We start from the raw sequence: 16,859 nt of genomic DNA on the forward strand, positions 1-16,859 counted from the left end.
CCATGTTAATTATGTCCATAGAGTATTTTAATAAAACTTTACCATCATTTGCTCAGCAGAAATAATTACTGTGCATTGTTTATTGGCGATGCGCACCTTTACCACGGCTTTTTTTCCCATGGAGAGAAAAAAAATCAGAAGTATCCAAAATCTTCACGGCATTAATTGTGCTTGAAATCTAATGTTTTAGTGATCTTTGTCATCGAAATGTTAAACCCTATAGGGATTGGGAAGTCGGCGGAGATGCTCAGTATTGCTTGCTGTTACGGCATGTCCGTTTTCAGTGGGCGCAGTGGGGAACCTGAAGTGGCAGCACCGCTTTAATGCCTCCTTATATCATCATTTACCAGGCAATGAGCAGCCATCTGATGTGGAGAGGAGAGATCCTGCCAGGCACAGACCATCCCCTATCATTCAGTCCAAGTCCAAAATCCTGATCATCAGCGGAGGGGACGGATATGAGGACTTCAGGCTCACAAACAGCAGCGAGACTGTGGGGAGGGACGACAGCACCAACCACCTTCTCCTCTGGAGAGTCTGAGGATCACCCTAGGATGTGTTGTGTTGTCCCCTGACCTACGTTTCTGCCTTCCTTTATTTTGTGTTCGGCTTGTCTGTTGACTCGTCCTGAATATGTAACCGGCTCACATCCACAATCTTGTTTGCCATGATCCAGCTTCTCCATCCCACCATGGAGAGGCTCCATCTGTGCCTAAGAAGCATGGCCTTCTGTCCACAGACTGGAGGTTCCATGAGAACTGCTAGATGTATAGTGTACAAAAAAAAAACACAAGAGGTATTTACATTGAAAGACTGTGTTGTGTCTACAGCCGACTCCTCCTTGAATTTAAAGTGTAACAGGAGCAGACGGGACCCTTAGTTGTCTACATTGGATTACAAATGGCCTTCCAGTTACACCCATCACTGGCTCTTGGCAGCCTCTGCAAAGGTATTAACCACTGGTTTGTGGATGGTGGTGGCAGAGAGTTGGTGACATATCGTAGCTGCTGTCAGTCACTGCTTTGTTTTTCTCGCAACATTTCATGCAACTACTGTAGCTCCAATGTTGGGAAGGCATCCCTTGGGACCGCATCCACAGTCAGACGACTTGTTCACTCAACCACATGGATGTCCAATGGGTCAGGCTGTTCACTCCATTTCTGTGGCTTTAAAACCTTTGCTCACGTGTTGCCGGCTTTGTTGGCCATTATTTTTTATTTTATTTTTTCATTCTTATTTATTGTCAAGTGAAAACTTGTGATCTAAAGTTTTAATATTTCTTTTTTTTTTTTTTTTTGTGGAGTGGGGAAAGTTGATAACGTGAATCGGTGATACCTTTATGTCCTGTGTTTAAAACCGAAAGCTTTTGTGTTTTTTTTTTCCTTTTTCCTTGCCATTGGAGGGTAGGCCACAAGACAAGGATGTCCAAAAAGGTGTATCCACACATGTACCATCTATTGTCTTATAGAAAGAACCCGGCGATCAGCAGTGAGGGATGTTCAAACTCTGTATTGGGACCAGAAGCCTACATCCATCTAAATGTACAACAAGTAAAGGCACTTACCCAGGGCGTTACTAACCCCCCCCCACCCCCCAGTGATACGGAGCGGTACAGAGGGGCAGACCACAGAACAAATGGATGAGATCCATTGAGGGAATTTTTTGAAAGTTTTATTCTGTAATTTACGCATTTTGGAGCTCGCTTTAAGATAGAAGAAACAAAATGTGTTCGTTCCTGCTCTACGTCAGAAATCAATCGTGATGTTGTCGATAGGGCCTTTTGATAAGCCATTTTTAATGCTTTCTGCAGTGGTGTACGAGGTAACACTGTGGGGGTTGTTATAATGGCTGCTCTTCCCCATAGATAAGTTTAGGGAGAGGAGATGTATAATGACATGCTTATCGTACCATTGTATTTCTGATCAGTATAATGGATTGCTGCCGTTCTGGCCGCAGAAGGGTTAAAATGCACAATTCGCACCATACCAGCCCTGAAAAACAGGCCAAGTCTTTGCCGCTTATCCCATCACATAAAGGCAGGTTTCACCCGGAGCACTTTAAATACTTTTTAAAAAATATATTTTAAAAGCTGGACAGGTCTTTTACGCTGCCGGTTTAGGGATGTCCTGTATAAATCCAAGAAGAAAGTGTACTTGCCCCCGCACTTCCCACTAATATTTCAGAACAAAGCGTATATGTGGTGGGGGGCCGGGGATCATGGTGACCACCCCCCACCCCACAGCCTGTCACTAGTCAAAAAAAATCCCAGGTAAAAGATAAACGCACTCGTCCGTTTAAACAGGGTCCTCACACCATTTATTACGTTAATACTTAAGATACATGCTTAATAAATGGTCTGAGGACACCGTTTAAATGGACAAGTGGGTTGATCTTTTACCTGAATGATGTCAATTATGGTCCATCAGTTTCCGCTCCCCATTGGTGATGGGTGATACATCTCTGCTAAGGAAACGCAGTTACTCAACTTTTGATATCGGACGCTCAGCCCAGCCTAGGACGAGAGGGCGCTTGGGGTAACGGCAAGTTAAATCGGTTAGATGTTTTCCAATCTGACAAGCATGAGGGTTTTAAAGCAATGGTTTGGAGGGTTTTTATAATGTTGGTCAAAATGATTTTAGCACTAAAATGTAGTTGTCATACTTGTTCGCTGGGCTTCGTTCCTTTTGTTTACAAAGTAATTATGGTGCCGTCATTGATCAAACTGATACACAGAAGCAGGTGACGGGTTCTAATCCAGTGTTCCTGGCAACAAGCGATTCATATTCATTTTTCACAATGTAGAAATAAGAAAGACCGTTACTCTTAGGCTGAGTCCATAGAGACTGCAGGCGGGCGGAGGCGCGCGGAGGCTGAGGGAAAGCGGGTGCTTTCCCTCGCTTTAGTGCGCGCACCGTCCTGGGTCGCGTCTGGGGGCGGGCCAGTGACGTCACGGAGCTGGTTCGCCCTCATTGGGCGAACCGCTCACGTGACCGGCCCTCCGCTCCCCTCAGCGCCAAAACTTAAATTGGGCTGTCTCCTCCGCACGCCTGCGGAAGCGCCTCCTAAAGCCACCCTCATAAAGGGTGCCGGGGGTAAGTCCGCTGCCTCAGTGCGGGTCAGCGGCTAAGCACTGACCATGCCCGCGGCCTTAGGGGGCTTTGATTTGACGCAGGAAGCTAATGACGTTGCTACTTTGAACCGCTCCTTAAATCGACACATTTTTTTTTTTATCGTTTTTCTGTTTTTACCAAATTTTACCAAATTATTGGAGGTGACCCGTTGGACATCAGAGAAGACCGATTATGGCAGCACAGAGGTGGAAACTATCACGTCCATTATTAGGGATGATTTAGCTGATCAGCTTAATTAGTTTATCAACATGTCTTTCCCAGATATATTCAGATGACATTTTTCCCTAATGGAGCGGTAACCTGCCTTTAAATGTGCAACGTGTAAATCACAGGAATTAGGATGATAAAATATTCAGTGCTCTGTTCTTAATTGAACATTTTTCCTCTAAGTTCATGTTGTTGGCGTTCAATCAGAAATCGGGTCTGCCAAGAAGGAAACGGCAGCCATACTGTTCTATCCCCCAAAATTTGAAAATAATGACAAGATGATCACTGAATGGCTCCCAGTTCTAATAATGGAAGATAAGAATCACGGTAGAGAGCTTAAAAACGTTTTAGTGGCTTGGGGATTGCACTTGCTCTTTAGAATCTTCTATTCATTAAGGTGCCCAAATGTATCACTCTTCAATTCATTGTAGGTTCCACCAGCATCTAAGGGATTACAATTGTCAGGCCAGGGGTTCCAAGAAAAGAGAGAGTAACACAGATCCAAATAGCATCAACCTTCAAGAATTGAAATGAGTGAGATTAGAGGATTCTGGGACACCGCATGTCATTATAATGGAAATGTACTTTTTTTTTTTAGTATTGGCGCGAGTCTGTTGAAGTCTGTATGACTTGCTGATGCTAAATATCCCAGCAATGCGTGGCAGAGAAGAGGTTTAGACTAGAGGACATTTGATGCAGGACCAAAGTTCGGAATATTAATTAAGGGTCACAGGTCGTTCGTTATCCTCAAAGCGCGACTTCCCAAACACGACACACATTGCCTCATTTTGAATATGTTGGTTACTTGTCTTTGTACAGTATTTATGTTCCTAGTTAGCATTAATCGGACATAATTTATGCATTTATCTTTGAAGTATGTATCATATATACAGTATATATATATATATATTATTATTTTTTCTTCCCTTATTTGGGATAACAAGGAAAAGATGCATTTTGAAGTCATACAAGACTCGGTGGGATGTAATAGGCAGGAACATTGGATAAACCTTTTACTGCTGCCACCTCTCCACTTAATTGAAAGCTGCAGCTCTTATTATATAATATATATAATAATAGAGTCCATAAATCCAAATGTTTGATTGGTGCACGGAGCTTTGCATACCGTATGTGACACTGTAAATGTGATGGTGCCTTAGGGAATTGTACCTAGTTCCATGTGCCAAATGTTGAGGGGTAGGGGAAGGAGTCTGTGCCGGTAGCCCCCCTGAATATGAATGGGTTAGGAGGGCATGGCTTTTGCTGCCGTGTCTCCTACAGAGAGGCAAATCATGTCCTTAGAAAAGCACTACTCGCCCCAATAATGTATTTACAAAGGTTTTAATTGTTCTCACTAGACAACGAGTTTCTTTTTATCATTGCTTCACACCCAGGTTGTTTGTAAAATTAGCCAACCTGCAGCTCCCATCCACGTAAGATGTAATAGTCTCATGTAAATGAAAGCACTCATTGATTTAACGCCTTCTCTACCATTGTTGTTACAACTCACAATATCCTCTCTAGCGCTTTAGATTGAGGCCTTGCAGCACTAGTGAGCGGGTTGCACTTAATTTAACCCCAGGAGAGCATCGCTGGCCCCTGTGGCAGATTAAAGGGGTTAAAGGATGCTACATAAGTGTCAATAGTCACATTAATGGAGGTGGTACAAAACTCACAATGACGGCAACTTTAATGAGCCCCCTTAAAAAATGTTTACTTTAATACTTTTCCAAAATCCCAATTTATACTGGATTATTTTTAAGGGACATTCACTATGACGTGGTATAAAGGCAAAATGAAGTCAATTAAAGAGGTTTATCAGCGGATTACCCCGATTAGCACTTTGGGATGGGATGGAATAGGGGGGGAGGGGGTGTTTATCTTGTTGTCTGAGTTATCAGTCTGAAAGATCCGCGTACACACTGATAATCCACAGGATCAGATCCCAGCTCTTCCTTTTATCCTGGGAAGTAGTTGAAGTGGGGACGTTATCATTTGTAATATGCAACTTTATGCGTAAAGGCGCTAATCCCACCCGGGATCAATAAGCTAAAATATATTACAATTACAGGTGCTAAAACTACACGTATGTCCCCTACATTGTGAAGACCTGCTGGAACAATTATAGCTGTAGGTATTGTCTGTTGTGGAGATACAGGTTACCATAGGCATCAGCTGTCGAGAAATCTCACCTTTCTGTTCTCTTTCTTTTTGAGCCCTGCTCTCTCTCTCTCTAGCAGTGCACCAATTGTATCTAGTGACTGCCTGGTCACATGATCTTCCCCACAGAACTTTGCATCATGGGTACTCTTCTGCTGCACTGACAGGGATTTAGTGAACCCCCCGAGCCAAATCTTCGCCGATCTATCACAAAAGAACTGATCGATCGGCAAGTTAGCTAATCACTTTTCAGTGTGTAGATTGTATTGATGCCCATATTGAATTGGGGGGTGGGGAAAGTAAAAAATTAAACCGGCACCTTGATCTGCAGCTTTAACAGGCCCCGCTGGCAGCTAAGGGGTTTTAAAGGGTGTAAGTCATTCAGTTTGGATATTCAGGAAGTGGTTGATGCAAGAAGGTGTCACAGAGATATTGTGATTCAGTATAGCGCTGGATAGCTAGGATTAATGTACCCCTTCAATGGAAAAGGGGCCAGCTGTAGCGTTCGTTACTGGAGCCTTAACCAGCAAACGTGTTAAATGAGACAAGCTGGCCTGAATTGATGGTCTTGGAGTTTTAAAATGGTTATCTGAGTATGTTACATGGGGCAGATTTATAGGTTGAAGGTGAAAGATTTAAACTTTGCTTTGGTTAGAACAAGTGTGCACAAGCCTCAGTCCTTCAGGACGACCAACAGGCCAGGTGTTCAATTAATTAAATGCACACTTAACAACGTAGCCCAGCCTTAATTAAAACGAAGACAACTTGCTTAGGAACCCTTTGCTATGAAAACCGGGGCTTGTTGGTAGCTGGACATGAGCGTCCCCAGGGTTAGGAGGTGGACACCCCACTGGCGTCTTTCACATCCTACACAAATATTATAAGAACATCTAGATTTCTGTGGTCTGTGCCTCAGTGCTGTGTAAAACTACATAATAATATTGCTGGTTTAATGCCATCACTTTTGTTTTTGTAACCTACCCCGATACGCTGTGTCTCCATTTCAACAGAGTAACCAGTAAAACGTTGTAATTGTAGCTGTAATTGAAATGACTGGGTAAGTTCCCCACTAATACTGTATTCTCCTCGGGATTTACTTACTAATGTCTCCCCTGTGCCAAAGAGAGCGCCATATTTATCAAAGGAAATGAATCTTGTAGGTTGGCGTTTTTCCGATTAGTTAGTGGATAACCCCGTGAATATATAACCACCTCTCCAATCCCCTCCCCAACGCCCATGATCTGCCCCACCCTCGCCCCTTCCAATGTCAACCACCTCATAGATCCAATTGACATCACTGTCCCCACTGTCAGGCCCATCACCATGCCACCAACCAGATTAAATCCAGAGACCTTACCCCAACCCCTGCCCACCAACCAAGGAAGCTCTTAAAGCCCGGTCCATAATGTTCCTTCAACTTATAACCAACCAAACAAGTTTGACTAACGAATGTAGAGCGCTCTGGATAAGGGCGCTATATAAATGTTATGAATAAATAAATCTGTGAAAAGCTTTGTAACACCGTGGTGGTGTGGAAGGCCCATCCACCAAGCACTCTACTTGAGCTCGGAGTCGAACGCTGTGTTTGGCAAAGGTGTACACCGGGGCCCTGTATTTAATAGTCCAAGGGATTCTGGAAATGACCAACTAGAAGAGGAGAACCAAGTATGTGTTTGCAGCAGGGTAAATGAAACGAGATGTACATCCTGACATTCTGAATGGATCCGCCCCGAGCAATGTGTCGCCAGTGACCGCGCAGAGGTTAGAGGTCACGCAGGGCCTGATTAGGTGGTCATCCACAGAGGGGCATGACCTAGATCACCAATCCAGTGGTAGCTGCAGTGCTCAATGTGTGACGCGATGCAGACGCCACAACTTTTTTTACACGCTTGATTCCACTTAAAGAAAAATATATTTATTTTAATTACTCTCACCCTTTCTTGTTTTTACAGCGTTAACGTTGCATATATATATATATATATATATATATATATATATAGTCTAAAGAGCTCTGCCCAGTGATTAGTAACTCCAATTCCAGTGCCACTACTTTTTGAAGCAGCTGGGTAGCTGTTTTTTGAGGGCATTTATACCGGCGAATGTAAGACATAACGGACAACCCATCCAATAAATTCTCTGTCACCCCACTGAGTGCTGGTGGTGTCGGCAAGAACACAAGTTGTCGATTCCTTCAGTGCTCCAGGAAACCCAAGTCTTTAAATGACCTATTAACCCTGTCGGTGCTGCAACTCATTGCACTGTTCCCAGCCCCATCCAGCACTGACGTAGCTACAAATAACTCCCCCTCTCAATATTTTTTTCCTGGTTTTTTTTTTTGTTTTAAACTATTTTGTGGTTTTTTTTTTTTGTGTGTGTGTGTGTGTGTGGGAAATTAAAATATAAAATCCCGGATGTATTGTAAATAGTGCTATATATTACTTTTCCCTGTACATAGCGTTCTCTGCGTCCGATGGATGAAATAATTCTAACGGCATATTTTTATATAACTTGTCTAAAGTTTCACCCGGCACCGCCGTTTGCCGTCACATGGAAGTTATAACCACTCCAGCGCCTTGGACAGATAAACACGCCAGCTTGACATATCGAAAGAGGTGTTATGACTGTCGCATTACTCATGATATGTTTCTATTTGTCACTGTGGGTTCTTTGTCATTAAAGTTCACTGGTGTCAGATCCTGTCTGCCTGATGTGAGTTTTATTGCCTATATTATACTTTTTAAATGTATATACGTTTTCCTTTTTTTATGTAGCCAGTTCCCCTCCGGTCCTCCGTTCCCCCCCCCCCCTTACCCCTGCTGCCGTGGGGGGTGTTGCGGGGAGGCGACGGGCTCGCCGGCGGCTCCCTCCGCAAGGCGCCGCTATGTCCCAGGTGCTCACACATGCGCGGAGGCTTGCACATGCGCAGAAGGGTAGCGGCGGCCATGTTGGGACTGGCGATAAGCCCGCACATGCGCAGAACAATCACGGAGGCCAGTACTAGTCTTGCGCATGCGCAGATGCGGCACGCGATAGTGCAGTGGCTTCCCGAAGTTGCGCATGTGCAGAGAAGAGTAGCGGCGGCCATTATAGACTCGCGCAGGAGAGATCGCGCACACGGCCCCAATACAAATGAGATCTGCAAGGGACTACAACACCCAGGAGACATAGGGGGCATACACACACCTGACCCAAGGCATCCAATAAGGCTTACAGATTCCCCTGCAGAGAGATACATTTTGGCGCGCTGAGGAAGGACAGATCAGTTGGAGCTGGGTAAAGGTTAGGAGAGGTTGTGTGTGCAGAGGTCAAGTATTATCGAGCGTCGGCGCATCAGCTGACGGCAGTCACTGCTTGGCGGCCTGTCGTAAAATCACGCGAAGCAACTGGGCTGTAAGTGTGATTGTGGACATATACTCTCCCCACACTGAAAGCTATCTACCCTACAAGTCGGTCACCGGGTGGAAGTTTTCTAACATCAGACGCAAGTTCCTTGATGACAGCAGCTACTCATCTGCAGAGAAAACACTCAGAGGTTCCAGCCGAATACCGTCTGAAGGTGCCGCCTGCGAGACTGATCCTGCTGTGGTGTCTTGTAACATGTCTTAGTACATGATATGCCTGTTTGTTCTAATCTGATGTACGCAGATATTTGTAACGCCTGTATGCCCGCAGACCTGGCCAGTCCCCGGTACTGAGGTGGGTAAGGGTATAACACGCACCCACAGCAGTGAGGGCGTGCCCGGAGTGTGGTAGTAGCGTTGCCGGGCCTGGTGAGTAAGGGTTAATGTTATACTTGCTGAGTCCGGGGTGCCAGAGGTCGGAGGGTAATGTCCAAGTGCCAGAGTTCAGGGGTTGGAGAGAGCAGCGTAGTGATGTCCGAAAGCCAGGGTTCAAGGGCAGGAGAAGGCAGCGTAGTCAAGTCCAAAGCAGAGTTCAAGTTCAAACCAAAGGAATCCAAACGGGCAGGGACAGGGGCTGAAACAGACAAGGGAGCTAGGCATAGACACTGCACACACAGGAGCTACAGGAAAGCTATGCAGAGCAAGGACTGAGAGGACAGAGTGGAGTTATATGGGAAGGAGGACCAATAGGGGAGAAGGGAGGAGCATAGGTTTGAGTGGGTAATTGCAGGGATAGGTCTGTGAGTGCAGGGGAGGAGACGGAGATAAGCGAGGGTAATCGCCTGCAACCGACGGGGGGCGGAACCAGTGCCTGGGGACGGCTGACAACTAGAGCGGGTGCGCGCGCCTTCTGTAACATTGTTATGCGCGCGCACCGCGCGAGTACCAGAGCGTGGGGGAAGCATCGCGGAGGAGGCGCTCGGTACGAGAGGCAGAGGGGAAGGAGGAGCGGAGGAACCAGGTAGGGAAAGGGCTGGGATGACGGAGGCACGCCGAGGGGCGCGTGTACCTCGATAGGGGACAAGCGATCGGGAGCGCGCGCGCGCTCGGTGAGGGGACCGCGCGCGTGCGCAGAACGTGTGCCTGGGCGTGCGGACCATGCCGTGGAGGATCGGCTTAGGGAGGAGGGTAGAGATTGGGGACGTAGGGAAGCGGGACAGCTAGCCTCTGTGGGACCTGGGGTGACGGGGACACGCTGGGAAGCGCGAGTCCCCCGATCCGTTACAATATTATACCTTTTTAATATAACACTTTGATTGAACCTACTTCACTATATGCGTTGTGCGCTGTTTTTATTGTGTCTCAGTAATTGTAATCTTATCTGATATTTATTGTGCTCTCGATGTGATGCTAGCGGAGACATTATAATTATGTTGAGCATAATCCACACTTTTTTTCCATTTGTTAACAATTTGCCTGTAGACACAAGAGATTATAGATCGTATCACAAAAGCGCTTAGGTAAATGTCCTAAAAGCATCCAAAGTATTTGGTTACAATGTAAACGCTCAAGGTTTACATTTATGGATAAATAATTATGCTTGTATGATATATATTTATTTTTTTTGTACTCACATTTTTATTAGGTACACTCAGAAGGGGAAAGAACAACATTATCTTAAATACAAATATCAGGATATATCGTTTTCATACAGTAATTTGTTAAATCAGAATTAACACATCTGATATCGTTCTTTTCCCTTTTAGTCAATATAAACAAAAGTGGATTTTTATCTGCCCATCTGTGAACAAGCTCGGGTACAACCTAACCAGTTGGAACCAACTTGGTAATATTATGGGTCTTAGACCTGAAAGGTAGTTAGAATGAAGGAAGGAAAGGATAGCGAATAAGAGGAGAGACAGAAAAAGTGGGGTCGGAGGGGAGAGCCAGAAAGGGGGTGGGGGGAGGGTGGTATCCTCTGGGCCACGGTTCTGTCTCGTTACTTACACATGTATAGATCCCTAGTACTTTGGGTGGCCACGGGATCCAGTTACCTCTCGGGACACCCGTTTTTTTAATTTTTACTCTAAGAACCTATCACTGTGAGTCTTAGATTCCTCCGGGCCTTTGGGTTATCCATGGGTCCCAGGTTCTATAGAAACTTTCAGTGGACTGTCTCAACAGGCCGTCATTTTCTCCATTTCCATAACCTCGTTAATTCTCCTTACAACCGCTCGTCTGGAGGGGTGGGCTAATTTCTTCCAGGAGGCCGCAATAGCGCATCTGGCTGCCGTAAGAATAAATTAAATTAGTTTTTTCGTCGGTCGGTCAATATCATCCACAGGTTTTGCTAATAGAAAAAAACAACGGATCAATTGGGATTGAAAGTTCTGTTATCTCCCTGATAAAGGATTGGACCATTTTCCAGTTGCTTTGGATAACCGGGCAGAGCCACCAAATGTGGACCATATCGCCCTTTTCTCCACATCCCCTCCAGCAGTGGTCAGACACCAGAGGGTAGATCCGCTGGAGTGAGGTACCAATAGTACATAATGTTGTAGATGTTCTCTTTGATTGGGGTACATATGGATGTTTTTGAAGCTGTATGATATATTTTTAAAGGCACAATTAACCTACACGTATCCCATTTAACACGTCGCTATTGTTAGTTCACTTTGACCGTAGGAGGCAAAGAAGGGTGAGCATCCGTGTTGGTCCTTTCTTCCATGTAGTAACATACCCAATGAAGGACCATAAGAGGTTTGAAAGCTTGTATCAGACCACCTACTCCCTCTCTCGCCTTTGACCCTCCGAGAAAATGCCCCTTAAAGCTGCAGACCAGGCAATATCCTACGTGTGTTTTTTTTTTTTTTTTTAATAAATGAGAACATACTTGTAGCAACAACTATGAATTACATTTTTAATGTATGATAATGTAAAAGGCATTTTTTGTTTCTATAGCAACCATTTACAAAGTCACATCCCCTTCCTCTTCTGAAACAGGCTTTGCGAAATCATTATTGCTCTCCCCAAGGGAAAGAGGAATCCTTGCAGTCCCTGACATCAGAAGATATTTCTGAGTAACACATATAAAACAGATAATCTATTGGTTTTCAGAAGAAAATTCGCATTGAATTTGGCATACGGTAACATCTAAATTCCAAACAATAGCAAACCCCTCAAATATAATTCACCTTTTTGACAATCCAAGTTTTGCTCCAGGATTTAATACAAATGCTTTGGACTCCTGGAAGGACAAAGGTATTTTAGATGTAGAGAACATGGTATCTAAGGGCAAACTGATGAAATTTGAGGAATTCTGTGATAAATATTCGATTCCAAGATCTGAGATATTTACGTTCCTACAGATTCTCCACATATCTCCCAGAGGGGAATTCCTAGGCTACTTGGTAAGGTCTCTGTAGACAAAGGAAATACCAAAAGGTTTGATATCAACCCTCTACCAAGATCTAAGGCCTGGGACCCGCTGCGGGCGGCCGCACGAGCGTTCCCCACCAGCAGGGGAATCCTCCCAAGCCGGTCCCAGTCCCACCTCACGGCACAGCTCACTACACGCTGTGACGCGTCAGCCGCTAGGGGATTCAAGAGAATTGTAATGCCAAGCGTCGACGCGTCATGTGGTATGGCTGTGAGCCAATGAGGAGAGGAGGCTTCGGGAGGAGAGAGGCTTCGGGGAGCGGGGAGGAGAGTGTGGAGGGAAAGCAGCATGAGTGCCTGTCTGTGTGTGTGCCTGAGTGCGTGAGTGCATGCCTGTGTGTGTGTGCATGAGTGCCTGTCTGTGTGTGCCTGAGTGTGTGTGTGCCTGAGTGTCAGCGTGTGAGTAGGGCAGCCCGCAGCAGCTCCCTCCTGCAGCCCGGGAGCCCGAGCCCATGGAGGGGGGGGGGGTAGCGGGTCCCTCCGCTTAAACCACGCCCCCTCCGCTTAAACCACGCCCCTCCCTCCCACTCCAGCTCCCGCTCCCTACAGACCGCATATCGCTGTCTGTGTCTGTCAGCGCCCCGCCTGTCTGCAGTGCGGGCGCGCTGACTGAGGGAGCGGGGCCTTAGCCTAACACCTCTTAGGCATTCTCCCTCACACACATTCATAGGTACATGGACCTATGGGCCCAGGAGGGAGGAATGGGAGGATACCTGGGACAATGCGACAAGGACTTCAATATGTACAATTACAAAAGAGAACGTGTATAAAGTCCTTTACAGATGGTATCTCACCCCACAGAGATTGGGGCAGATATTTCAAGAAGCATCGGATTGGTGTTTGAGGGATTGTGGGATGAGGGGCGATATGGCTCACATATGGTGGCATTGTCCAAAGATCCATAAATTCTGGGGGATGGTGCAAAATACGATCAGGGAGACTCTGGGTAAGAAAGTTCCCCGTGACCCGGTTACATTTTTACTGGCAAAGCCAATTGAGAACCTGAACTTGTCTACAAGTCTCTCATAGTTTAACACCAGCTCGGTGTTCGATTCCAGGGGCCTGGATGAAAAATTCCAACCCACTTCAAAAAGAGAAATGAAACTGAGAATAAATGAGATCCAATTAATGGAGAAACTTCCCTCGTATATAAGACACACCACAAAGAAATGTGATAACGTTTGGGATCCCTGGCATAATGGATAAGCTATATTAACCTGCTATTTCGGTAGGAAATGTGCCGAGTTAGAGGACGCTAATAGAGACAGACTACAATGAGTTGAATCAATCCAATACCTTGCTTATCAATCAGACTGATCTCTATTCAGATGGAGCAACCCCTCCAGCCAATTAGGCGAGGGAAGCCCATGACCAGGGGGCAAGCCCCCTCCCCCCTCACCACGCTAGGATCTCTGGGCCGCCGTCGCGGCCCCCCCTGGGGGGGGGGGCAGGCCAAGGGAATAACAAAAGAGGCAGCCGGGAGCCGAATCTTCCATTCTGCTCCTGGTCTGCGGCAAAATTCCCACCCACCCACCCCATTAGCAAGACAGTCGGGGGCAGACGCTTGCCCCCGGCCACTCCGTGGAGTAGTAATAATTCCCTTGGTTGATAAGCTGTCTATACTGCCTGTAAGCTGTAACATGTACCATCATATTTTACAGGGCAGTGTCCGAAGACCTCCCGAGAAACAAAGGACTGAAGTTCCTTCAGGAGGCTCCAGTTGGTCGTTTTGCCACTGTCGCGGCGGCAGCTCGGGGGTAAGTGCTTGTCCTTGCCAGATGGGCTCGGGGCGGGCGTCGCCCGGGGGTAGGAGCGAATGGGCGGGGTCAAGCGAACGTGACACCCGGGAACCCACTCGCGACAACGGCCGGCTCTTTAGGGGTCGGTCGGGTACGGGGGCAGCAGGCCAAGGCCTGGCTGACCCTCTGACCCCACTCTGGCATGGACTAGCGCTTACTCCAGTATTATGATTGTTAATAAACAAAGCCGCGGCCTTTTATACCTCCAAACTGAGTCTGTCATTACTTGTCTGTTATATGTGGGTACCGGTTCCAAGTGGGAGGGGGAGGGGGTCCCTCGCAGCCTCCCTGGTCATGTGATTGATCACCCGCTATATACACTTGACTTGCTCTGGACAAATAGGCTTGCATAACGTCTACCAACACCCAATCCACTCACTATAGTGGCAGTATTAGAGGTTTAGGCTGCTCCAACCTTGGTTCAATCAAGCTGTATTTGTGTTTTATTCCACACCGTTTGTTTGGTTTCTGGTTACACGCAGGTACATTGTTCAATCTTGTGCTTTTTATATTGTGTGGTTTTTACTGTGTTTATGATCTGGTTAAATGTAAATGTCTGTCATCAGTAAATTCTTTGCTATCTAAACATTTGGGTCCTGGTGCTCCTTTTTTTAAAATTTTTAACCTTCATTATGCTGGTCCCTGGGCCCCCTTCCATCACACTGTCCTCCAGTGCTTCAAAGCAAGCGTGACCCTGCAAGCAGGTTGTCTCTGCTGTTTGGACAGTACCAAACTTGCTGCTGCCTATTGCAAAGACCTGGTACCGATTCTGGCTATTCCTTTTTTACACTCCTGCTTGCCGCCTGCTCTGACCTTGGATCGCCAGACTACCAAATCTGCCTGCTCCTCCCTTAACTCTCATCTTACATCGCACCGCGGATCCGGACTCCTGGCTGTATTCATGGGAGTTCTTTCTTTGCGGTTTGATAAATCCTTGAAGTGAGTATACGCCTTTTCAGGAGAGTCAAATAGTAACAAAGCAGTACCTTGTTACCCTTCATCACCCTCAGTATGGCCAGGTACAGTACTTTGTTACCCTACATCACCCTCAGTATGGCTGGGTATAGGAGTGAAAATTGTTTACCTTTTTGATGGAGTTCTTTGCAGAGTGGGGAGAATTCTCTTCATCGCTACTTGGGCTGAGAAGTACTGGAAGAGCAGGAGCATGCATCTTCTGTAGTGTAGGTCCAAGTCTTTTCTGTATGCTGCGACTTTTGTTGCTCTCTCCAATTAGTTGAGGAATCTCAGGATGACCGGTCGTGGTCTTGCTCTATCTCGACCTCCGTCCGGGCCTATTCTGTGTGCCCTTTCGATTTTAAGGTTCTCCAGGCAGCCATTTTGTTAGTGGGTGAATCAGATCTTTACCTTTTACAGATTCTGGTATGCCGATGATTCACGAATTGTTCCCGCGACCTCTGTTCTCCAGGTCCTCTAATTTATCTTGCATTGTGCTTTATAGTTGTAGTTTGCGTTTCGAATTTGAGTTGCAGTTTTTGGCGTTCTGTTTCACAGCCTTGAGTTCTGTTTCCCATCTCCTCAAGTCTTTGCCCGTGCGAGGTCATTTGTGTTAGGGATTCTCGCATTATATTTTTGAGATCTGAAATCTTCTCCTCAAATAGTAGGGACATTGGTTTCATGATCTCTTTAGCTGTGGCCTCTGCGGGTGTCATTTCTTGGTCTTTGTTTCCGGTACTGTATTGCTGTGGCCTTCCTCCTCGGATAGTTCTGGGGACTGTCATGGCCATGCCCCCATGTTTCCCCCTGCAGCTCTGTTTCCCGGTCTGGGCAGAGCTGCAGGGGGAAACATGGGGGCATGGCCATGACATCACCCAGCAGGTTCGCCCTCATTGGCTGAACCGCCGGGGGGCGTGGCCAGTGTTCCGTCGCAAGTTGTGAACCCAGATTTCCCGTCTTCAGAGAAATCTGGTCACTCGACGCGGCGGGCAAGGTGGGTAGCGGGCCCGGCCCCATTGAGGGGCAGGTCTTGTCCCTGTGCGCTGCAGCAGGCAAGCGATGACCTTACCTAGCCTTAGGCAGAGAGCTGGGGGGTCTCATTTCTTGCCCCCTTGTCTGCCTTCCTATGCATTGCTATTACTGTTCTTTTGGAATGAATTGAGGGCCAATTCACCTTCCTTTTTTATTATTTTGGAGAGGCTTATGGGGAACTCAGCTAAAACGCGGCCATTGCTAGGGCCCCGCCCACCGCAAGTCTGACACCAAGATCTAGTGGGGAATTGTTCATCCACATTTCTTTAAATAATGTCAGCAATGCACTCAGTGCTGGACGAAATGAGCAACAGAAGATAAGTTACTCTAATGCTATGAATGCACTTACATAAAACATAAAAGTGCACGCTATGAAAAGGAATGTCTGCTCCAAAGAGCTCACAATCTGTCTATTATTCATATGTTTTATGTAAACAAATTATTCTGCCACAATTACCCTAAGAAATAAAGGTACAGTAAATGCACAAATTATTAGTTTACAATTAAACAGGAGAAAAAAGAAAATGGAAACTGTTACGTTGAGGGACTGACCTATGACATTGATAAGTTGGTTGGAAAATGGATTTCATTGCCGGCTATTTGGGACTGCCGCTGTAAATAAGGCCACACATGCTGATATTAACCCCGCGTATCTATTCCACAACACTGGGTCAGACGGCTTTTGTAAAGAATGTGATTCCTATGCAGAAATGTATTTGCTAATACAAACGCTGATGTGAAAAACACAGATAACAGCAATTAAAGGCTGACCACTTGTATGTGTGTTGTTCACTGAC

General features: G+C 46.2%; 1 protein-coding gene across 1 annotated transcript in view; it reads left to right on the forward strand.

Annotated features, from left to right (window-relative positions):
* The window catches only part of ARHGEF17 (Rho guanine nucleotide exchange factor 17), a 360,267-nt gene extending 352,075 nt beyond the window's left edge, over window positions 1–8,192 (forward strand). Inside the window, exon 22 of the mRNA XM_075592723.1 lies at window positions 351–8,192. Within this exon, the coding sequence (XP_075448838.1) occupies window positions 351–541 (191 nt within the window). The 3' untranslated portion in view covers window positions 542–8,192. The remainder of the gene's footprint in view (window positions 1–350) is intronic.
* Window positions 8,193–16,859: the final 8,667 nt, after the last annotated feature.

This window comes from Ascaphus truei, chromosome 3 (assembly GCF_040206685.1).
Source record: "Ascaphus truei isolate aAscTru1 chromosome 3, aAscTru1.hap1, whole genome shotgun sequence".
In the NCBI taxonomy this organism is placed as follows: Eukaryota; Metazoa; Chordata; class Amphibia; order Anura; family Ascaphidae; genus Ascaphus; species Ascaphus truei.